The 9,440-nt window shown below is 33.9% G+C and overlaps 2 protein-coding genes across 2 annotated transcripts; one reads left to right on the plus strand and one right to left on the minus strand.

The window, feature by feature from the left end:
• Positions 2,648-5,688, plus strand: LOC105159992 (vesicle transport v-SNARE 12). Its single transcript, XM_011077230.2, has 6 exons — positions 2,648-2,796; positions 2,983-3,095; positions 4,229-4,287; positions 4,370-4,552; positions 4,982-5,152; positions 5,344-5,688. The coding sequence occupies exons 2-6, from the start codon at positions 2,999-3,001 to the stop codon at positions 5,494-5,496; spliced, it is 663 nt and encodes a 220-aa protein (XP_011075532.1). The 5' UTR covers positions 2,648-2,796; positions 2,983-2,998; the 3' UTR covers positions 5,497-5,688.
• Positions 6,048-7,720, minus strand: LOC105159993 (glutelin type-B 5-like). The gene is made up of 2 exons (XM_011077231.2): positions 7,442-7,720; positions 6,048-7,050 (listed from the first exon to the last, which is right to left on the minus strand). The coding sequence occupies exons 1-2, from the start codon at positions 7,635-7,637 to the stop codon at positions 6,176-6,178; spliced, it is 1,071 nt and encodes a 356-aa protein (XP_011075533.1). The 5' UTR covers positions 7,638-7,720; the 3' UTR covers positions 6,048-6,175.

Genomic DNA, 9,440 nt, shown 5'->3' on the forward strand with positions numbered 1-9,440 from the left:
AGTGTATTGCACTTACTCATCTTAATTTTCCCAATTCCATTCTCGCCTTTATCAAACGGTCTAGATTTAAATTGCCCATCGTATGGTCTTCTTCTATCGCATTTTGTGCTGAAGATGCGACAAATTGGTGTTTTACACCCCAAAATTATTGTTGACTGATTTAAGGTACTTGGAAAATATTGGGGTTTCTGGGGTTTAACCATAACTGTTTTTGGCAAGTTTTAGTGTATTATTTTATTAACGGTCTATGTGTGATGATTTTGTGATTGCCTTGTGTCACGGGCGGACTCTCCGCCCACATGTCCTCCACGAGTCACTACCGGTTATTCTGCCCAAGGAGCGGCTAGTGACACCTTGGCAAGATAATGAAGTCCCTAATTTACTTATCTGGCTTTATGTGTTGTCCTATGCATCCAATAAATAATTGGCCTTAACAAAGCTAGTACCTCTATGTTTGCACCGTTTTTAAGCTCTTAAGAGACCCTTGTCCATCGTACATTTACCATTTATTACATAAAGGTAATGTGCTATTTTATCCCAATAGCTTGTTGACTGTATCTTCCTTGGAGGATGCATTGTTTGGAGATTATAAAAGCTCTCATATATCAAAATAGTTAAAACTGGCTTCAGATATCAGATAAAAGACATTCAACGATATGTGGACTGTAGTTTATCTTCGTTTAGCGCATAGGTCCAACACTTTGGGTTTTCATTATTGAAGCTATAATAAACAAGGTGGGTATTCCATTTGAAATCTGTTGACTTTATAATAGAATTCATATTAGACTGTACATTACTCTGCATATTATCTCCATAACTCAATTTCATTGGTGCAACTCACTCATGGTAAATTGGATATTCCTAAATACCCACCCGGTCCACAAGTTATCCCAGGTAATCAGTTTGGTTCACCACTTCAAATCTAATTCCTTAAACCTTGCAAAGGTTATTAGATTTGCGAACCCAACTTTTCTCACCGACTATATTACTGTCCTCCTAAAGGCGACCAGAATACTTTAGACACATAAGATGTACAAGTCTCTGTGTCTGTCTAGTCAATTAGATTATAATCCAATAAATATAAAGAGTAGTGATGTGAGAAACCGATTTGAATCAAATGGCTTCAATTCATGTGACTGACATGGACTTCAAACTAAGTTTGACACTTCATGTAACTAAAATTTTTGATTTGTTAAGATCATACCGGCTATGACTCGATAAAAACGAGTTCAAGAGTTAGTGATAGTTTGGTTGTGTTCCGAGTGTTTAGTGTTTGACGATATATTCATTTAGAATGAGGTTAAGATGTTAGAAATATTCAGTCTTGTTCAATTTTAGTCTCATTCATTACAAAAATTTTACTTTTAGAATAATATCTTTCGATTTGTCTTGATTTTGATCTTAGTGTCAAATAATTAATGGAATACACTAGTTGCTGTTAAAGTCTTAAAGAGGCACCTGCCTCTCACATGGTCCAACTTACTGTGTATTTAGGGAGAATATCAAATATCTCCAACCCTAATTTCTTCCCCCTTTTCCTCTCCTCTGCGATATTCCTCTTATAAAAAATGAGATTTTCCCTATCCCTAGTATTAACATTCATGAAATAGATTTTTCCTCATGATAGGCATTGTGGCGGTATTTGTTAGATGATTATTAATTTCAGAAAAGTATTGATAATTTTTCAAATAATGGGAGATATTTATTATTATAACAAACGTATGAGAGCTCATTATAATTTACCGTTTGACAATATTTTGAGGAAACAAGTTTGATGATTTTATTATTATAAATTTGGAATCCTTAAATCAAATTTAAAATCAAAACATAATATAAATCATTAATATTTTGGGCGAATATCATTTTTCTCCAAGTGTTTGGTACAAGCAGCAAATTTTCCCAAACAACGAGTTATTTTTATTTTATTTTGATTTTGATAAGAAATAGATTTCCTCAATAGTGCGGCTGAAGAAAGCAACTGAAATTTCCTTTATTTAAGAAAAAAAATTAACTTCTTTAAATTAAGAATTACATTCCCCTCTCCTAAAATTTAATATAATTATATAAAAATTTCTATAATTTAAAAAATTACATCTAATATTTTTATTTATTTATTTATCTAACAAATAGGTCAAACCATTAGTGAAAATTCACCGAATTTGATAATATTAACAAAAAAATCGAATGAAAGCTGATATTTACACAAAATTGATTTATTACTGACATATTACAGGTCAATAATTTTTTTCTAACTAAAGTACCTTTATAACAGTAAAAACATACTTTCTCAAGTGCATTAACGTACGAAAATATATGGGGTAATTTGATCATAAAAAAATTATTTGACTTATAATGAATCAATAATAAGTCAATAAGTAGTAAATATAGATATTTATCTGATTTTTTTTATTAGTATCAATAAATTCGATAAATTTTAATTAATGAAAGAAATTTTTTGTTAGATTGGAGCAAATTGTAAAAGTGTTAGATGTAACTTTTTTAATTTATAAAGGATTTACATGTAATTATACTAAATTTCTGGGGAAGGGAGAGTAATTATTTCATAAACAAAATTATGATTATTTCTTGACATTTGCCCTAAATGATGAGTGGGAGTAAATTGCTATTAACTAAACTTTTGTGGCTCAATTGCAATTAAACTTCCTCCTTTCTACTCAGTTTTTTCTCTCCCCATCCCACCATTGAAATTTTCTTCTAAATCCGGTCCAAAATTCTCTTTCTGTAGTCTCTCAGTTCTGATCTAGTCAATTCATCTGTGCGAACTGATTGATCCAGGTACAGCATATGCACACAGTCCTGTACATATCTCTCAATATAATATATGGATATATGCATGCAAATCCTTTGATTAGGTTAATTTTTGTCCGATTTATTGAGCGTAATGAAAGCTGAAGCACCGTTGATTGTCTTTTAGCTTGGTCTTTTGCTAATTATTTGCATATGTTTTGTGAAATTGGGCAGAGGTGTGGGGGGAACGATGAGCCAAGTGTACGAAGGATATGAAAGACAGTACTGTGAACTGTCCGCGAATCTGTCGAGGAAATGCAATTCGGCTGCTGCTCTTCCGGATGGAGGTAGTCTGTTAGTGATTGGATTTTCATTCCAGAGCTTGATTTTGTGTATCATTCAGTGATCCGCTTTTCTAGTAGGGGGTTGGGGCGGTCAGTTGTTTTTTCCCATTTGCTGTTTTCGTTTTGTGATGCTACTAGGTTAGGTTTTACTGCATAAATTGTTGGCGTTTTTCTGGATAGAATAAGTTCACATACGTTTATTTCTAGAATATTTAGGACCAGAGTGTTGGGAATGGAGCCATGTTGATGAAGAAAATGGAAGGATGAGGTCTCTTAGTTTACTTTACCTTTATTTGTTTTTCTACTTTGTGATGGATATTTTAGGGTTTTGTTTCTTTGATACTGTAGGGACTGAGGAGTTAATCTAGTTGAAATGAAATAGTTTATAGAAGATGCCTATGTTTCATGGGGCATGTAAAAATAGGAAGTGATAGGACCGTAAGCTTACAATGGAGGAATGAATCTATGGGTTTCCATGTAATTACCTATTTGGAATATGCTTATAGTGTTTTTGGTATCATTAAAGTGAATCCTCATAATTGAAACTTTGAGATGATTTCATTTGAATTGGAACCTATGATATCTTTTCATCAATTCTTGTTCTAGCTCGAGGCTACATACATATGTTTCTAAGATACCATCATTTCACCTGAACTGTAGAAACATTTCAATAAAAGTTGAAGTTCTCTTACCTCTTCCTTTGTAATTCTGTTTGTATATCTCCTTTAGTGCAATCTTCTTCCGCGGTTGCATTTACATTCAATAGTAAACTTCTCTACTCGTATAAATGAAGGAAAATTAAGCGCTACAATTAGCAGAAAATCAACAGACAATGACCTAAGTTATCCATATACATATAATATAGTCAAGAAACTATCTTGCTTCTTTAGCTGCATCATGATATTTTCCTAATGATATTTGGGAGAGTCCAATTTTGACTGCCAATTTTGTCTATTCTTTCCAAGAAATGTACTCAGATGAGGAATCCTCCATCTAGGGTCGTTGCATATTAAACTCAGCATGTATGATTATTGATTGCTAAGAGGTCTGAGCTTGTATTGTTGGTCATTGGTGTCTCATTGTCATTTCGAACTGATGTGGTTGTGGACCAATTTTTATATTACGATGGTCTGCAGAGAAGAAGAAACAAGAGGTCTCTGAACTACAAGCAGGACTGGATGATGCTGATGTTTTGGTAATGCTGTCTTTCAGTCACTAGTCACTTGGAAATTTGTTGATTTTCCAATCTTAAGTGGATATATGTTTGTATGTACCAGATTCGGAAGATGGATCTTGAGGCTAGAAGTTTACAGCCAAGCTTGAAAGCTACTTTACTCGCCAAGCTTAGGGAATATAAATCTGATCTGAATAAGTTGAAAAGAGAAGTGAAGAAACTGGCAATGCCTAATCAACCGGGTCATGAGGAGTTGTTAGAATCTGGAATGGCTGGTATGCATGAGGTATGCCGATCTTGTTCAACATGTTTTGTGAATAAAGTGGAAACTTGCAGTTGACTAGGGAATGCATGAGATTTGTATGTGCAGCTAATGGTGTTGTCTTTCTATATAGACATTTTACTGCAAGATAAGACTCACGCACTCACCTATATATATATATTAGCTTTTTTGTCCTCTGTTTTCATTGGTTTTGACACCCATGTTAATTCGTCAAACTAGATGGCGGATGCTAAATTATAGGTATGATGTATTTTCTTCTAGATCGCATGTTTCGTAACTATACTACCCCTATTGACCTCTATATCTTTATGTCGTTTGTCTCCTACATTTTAAATTTCTTGATGCCTGAGTTTTCTCTGGATTCCTGGCTTCCACTCTTGGGGTTTCTCCTTGTAATTTCAATATATTTTTTCTGCCCAATTATGCTGATAGGTTTCTGCAAATCAAAGGGATAGATTGGCCATGTCAACTGAGAGGCTGAATCAATCTACTGACAGACTCAGGGAAAGCCGGAGAGCTGCCCTGGAGACAGAAGAGCTCGGTGTATCAATCCTCGAAGATTTGCATCAGCAACGTGAAACTCTGTTACATTCCCACAAAAAGGCATGTTACACCCCCATACTACATCTTTAATAATGTGACCCCATTTACCTCTATATCTTTTATTAACATGGCCTGTCTTTTTAGTTACGATGGTCTTTTGAGCCTTTTACTGCTTCATCACTAACTTGAACTTGTTTCCTGGATTTTTAGTTGAAGCAGAGGGTAATTTTAGTTATTTCTTCCCTTTGCAGCTTTCTGATGTAGATAGTGCCATTGATAAAAGTAAAAAGGTATTGACTTCCATGTCTAGAAGGATAAGCAGGAATAAGTGGATCGTTGGCTCCATTATTGCTGCACTTATCCTGGCGATCATAATTGTTCTGTATTTCAAAATTTTTCACTGATTGGCAAAATTTCAGCTGGCATGATGTATATTTTGTGATGTGATTACCTGTGTATTGCTTGAAAACAAAATTGTATAGCATTGCCGAAGACCTAAGATGATGATGTCTGTTGTTACTTCAAGTTGCTTTGGACTGCTTGCTCCATATAATAAGCTTGATGCACTAGTTATAAGCTATCTCTTTTCCTCTCTATTTCACGGCTTTTATGATTTTATCATCTAATTCTACATTTTTGGGCTTGTTCACATATGTCGTGTTTGTTGCCAACAAGAAATAAAATACAACAAAAAATAATTAAACAATATAGAATCATAAATATTGGTGGGGTTAGTATAAAGTTGACTATTAGAATTATTCGAATGAAAATTTGGCGGAACAAATTTTCATGTTTGAAAAATACCTCGCATGTTTTGTAGATAGAAAACTTTATTTTAAGGAGTTTTAATAACTATCTTTCCGCTATATTAGGGGATTGGGTGGTTCACTTTCACAGAGGCTTAGGTTTAGTCATAGTTCAGCAGACTTTAATTAGTTATGTGAAAGCAGAGATGTACTCATCATAATAGCAAATTAATTATATAAAAAAAATATCATAATAGCAAACTGTTCCTAAGAAGTAAAGAAGAAAAGCTACTTATTTTTGGTCTAAAATAAAAGCAAAGAGAACTGCCAAACTTCATCAGTTTGGTGGTGGAAAGAAGATCTCCTCAGCCTTCCTCTTTGAGCTAAACTTCTGTTCAACATCTGGAGGAACACCAAAAGCTGCCTGTAGCACTTCTGGAGACAGTGCCTTCCAAACAGAAGTCCTTCCGGCCAGATGAGTGAAAATAGGGTTTGGAGTAGTGATGATCGAGAACCAGTCCATACCATCAGGATCAGCAATCTTTGACACAACAAAGAACCTTGGAACAATGAAGAGATTACCAGCCTTAATAGTTGTTTCCAAGACACGCTTGCCATCAACCCCAACCACCTGAACCCGGCCGCTTCCCCTGACAATGTAGGTGACCTGCAAAGCAGAGTCGCAAGAGAAACCTGGAGAGCACATAGCCTTCCCATTCAGCCTAACAAGATCTGCCCCCAGTCCAACTTCACCAACCAAAGGTAGGTTCTTAGTGTTGAGAACCACTACCTTTCCACCATCCTTGATATCTACATCCAATGGAGCTTCCTCACAGTTCAATGCCATGCCATTATAGTGTTCCTTCTTGGGCTCTGGCATCTTGCAACTGGGATCGAGCTTGACGATTCCTGTTTTTGATTGGCTACCAACCAGGGTTTTAACAACGCTCTCCTCCAAGTCCCATGCTCTGCTCACAAACTCCGTTGAGAAGCCAGTGAAGATGCCATTAGAACCAGTCAAGAAGAAGTCGGTGAAAGAACCGGATTTATGGGCTTTCGAGGTATCACCAAGGAACAGGACAACTAGCTCAGTGTCCTCCTTGTTGTACCACCAGGTGACTACACCAAAAGGTAGGGCAATTGCGTCTCCCTTCTTGATTGGGAGCACCTTTTCTTCTTTCTCCGGGAGGACTATACCAGCCACTCCACTACCTAATCATCAAACAAGATTACGTATCAACAGCGAGAAGTCTGGCGTTGATCGATATAACACAAACATAAATCATAGAACAACACTAACCAAAAGAGTTCAAACATTAAAAGAGAATTCATTTACAACCGATGTTCAATTTCATCTTTCTTCAAGTTTCTCTTTATAATTCAAATCAAACGCTATATACACTCTTTATTAGTCCTGAAATTTAAGAAATAAATTCCGTGTAGTTTATGCAAATTAAAGTTTAAACAATTTGTAAAAACATGAATTGGGGAATACAAAAGGAGGGCGATCAAAGCAACATCAGGCATACCGCAATTGAAGAAAAGACAAATTCAGTCTATAAAACTAGATCATCCATGCAAAAAGGGAACGATCTGAATATACCTTGAAGAACATAAGCAACCTTAGCGGAATCGGAGTAGCGAGGCAGCGCAAAGCCGTTCTTCTCAAGCGCGAGCTTGGCCGCACCGATGTTGCCTTCACGAAGCATCGGCAGCTCATTGGGGCACCACGCGTAGTACGCGCCACCATCACCGCCGTATAGCTTCTTGGCCAACTTGGGTGTCAAATCAAGCTCCATCTCTCTCTAAATATCTGCTTTTTTCTCTCTCTAAAGTCTAAACCAACAAGTATAATGTGAGTGGAATTCGCCAACAGACTACTAGGCCAGAGGGGTATATATAGCACAAAATCTATAACCGATCGTAGTGGAGTAGATTTCCTTTGTGATTAGGATTCTATAACATCAAAAGATACCGTTTGTTTGGCCAATAATATAAAAGGCTGACTTTTAAATAATATAAAGGATAAAGTACAGTAAATTTTAATGAAATTGGACAGAAGTATGAATATGTTATCGTTATTTGAAAAATTATAAATACTTAATGTTTGATAAAATTATATAATTTTTGAACGAAACTCTGAAAATTGTAGATTTTCCCCTTGTTATAGTTTTTGTTTTTAAATTTTTTAATAAAATATAAAAAATTGGATGGAGCGGATAAATTTTTTGTAAAATTATATAAAAAAAAAAACATTCACTTAGCGTATACCTTTGTAGATAAACAAGTAATGGATTGGGTCCGTTTGAACCAAAATATTGGATAAAATAAATGTAGAAACTTTATCCAATGATGCAAACATCGATTTAGATATGTGATATGTGAATCAGTAAAGTGTGGTTATTTTTTACACTATAGGATAAGTAATGTGTTTTAAGTATGAATTTTTCAAACTGTCCTTATTGTAAATCTACTAGGAGTGATTGATATACAAGACTGGAACGACAAGGAAATAGATATTCCCAAGTCCATTGCGACATCAAATGCTTTAGGTTTGAAAATACTTAGGATGCGATTGGTATGTAGGAATGGAGTAGGAACGAAATGAGTATTCTCGAGACCATTCCTACATCTTGATTGGTATTCTTTAGGTTTGGGAATGCTTATTCCTATGAGAGTTCTTATTCCTATGGGAGTTCTTATTCCCTTAGACAAGGGATTAGCCATTCTCTTTCCTTACCATAGTATTAGCTATTCCCAACGTCTAGAGAATGAAAGTTTTTCTTTTTCATTTTTTTTATATTAATTTAATATTCACTTTTAATTAATATTAATCTGAATATTTATTGTATCTAGTATTAAGAAATAATTATGTATACATGGCAAGAAAAAAGTGATATTACTTTGATATTTAATTATTTTTTAATTCAAAAAATTTCTTTAACTGAATTCTGAATAAATAATGGTAGATGCATTGACTGTTCGAATTATTTTTTGACATTTTGGCAGAAAAATATAATTTATACGTTAACGAGTCAATAAATTATTTAATACGTAAATAAATAATTTATAAATATATATTCAATAATATATGAAATGTTTTATAAATTGCTTATAACCTTTTCGTAAGTAATTTTGAAAACACTATTGTTATATAATTGAATTCAACACACTCAATAAATTATGAATGAATATTATTCTAAAAATAATACAAAAGAGCAAATTTGTCCTAAAATTAATTTTATTTTATTACTAATCATTATTCAATATATATATATATATATGAGGTGATTTATAACTTGCTTATAACCTTCTCCAAGTGATTCTAAAAATAATACTATTATACAATTTGAGTTCAACATATTCAAATAAAATATAAATATATTTTTTAAAAAGAACACAAAGAAAAATTTTATCATAAAATGTAATTTAATTCTCTCACTGATTATTATTTCTAATTTAAATGGAATTAACTAAGGAACGACAATTTTATTGCCTTATAACTTATTGTGTATATTAATCATAGGAATATTATTCCAACCTGAATCCTTTTCGATTCTTATTTCATTCATACATACCGATCATGTCCTTAACTCATCGTT

The sequence above is a fragment of the Sesamum indicum genome, linkage group LG4, assembly GCF_000512975.1.
Source record: "Sesamum indicum cultivar Zhongzhi No. 13 linkage group LG4, S_indicum_v1.0, whole genome shotgun sequence".
Lineage (NCBI taxonomy): Eukaryota > Viridiplantae > Streptophyta > Magnoliopsida > Lamiales > Pedaliaceae > Sesamum > Sesamum indicum.

What these genes read in the sequence shown, in the direction of transcription:
- LOC105159992 (XM_011077230.2), top strand. Translation starts at nt 2,999, where the DNA reads ATGAGCCAAGTGTACGAAGGATATGAAAGACAGTACTGTGAACTGTCC. An exon ending in TGCTGCTCTTCCGGATGGAG is followed by an intron (nt 3,096 to 4,228) that starts GTAGTCTGTTAG and finishes GATGGTCTGCAG; the next exon opens with AGAAGAAGAAACAAGAGGTC. An exon ending in TGTTACATTCCCACAAAAAG is followed by an intron (nt 5,153 to 5,343) that starts GCATGTTACACC and finishes TTCCCTTTGCAG; the next exon opens with CTTTCTGATGTAGATAGTGC.
- LOC105159993 (XM_011077231.2), bottom strand. Translation starts at nt 7,637, where the DNA reads ATGGAGCTTGATTTGACACCCAAGTTGGCCAAGAAGCTATACGGCGGT. An exon ending in GGTTGCTTATGTTCTTCAAG is followed by an intron (nt 7,051 to 7,441) that starts GTATATTCAGAT and finishes TTTGATGATTAG; the next exon opens with GTAGTGGAGTGGCTGGTATA.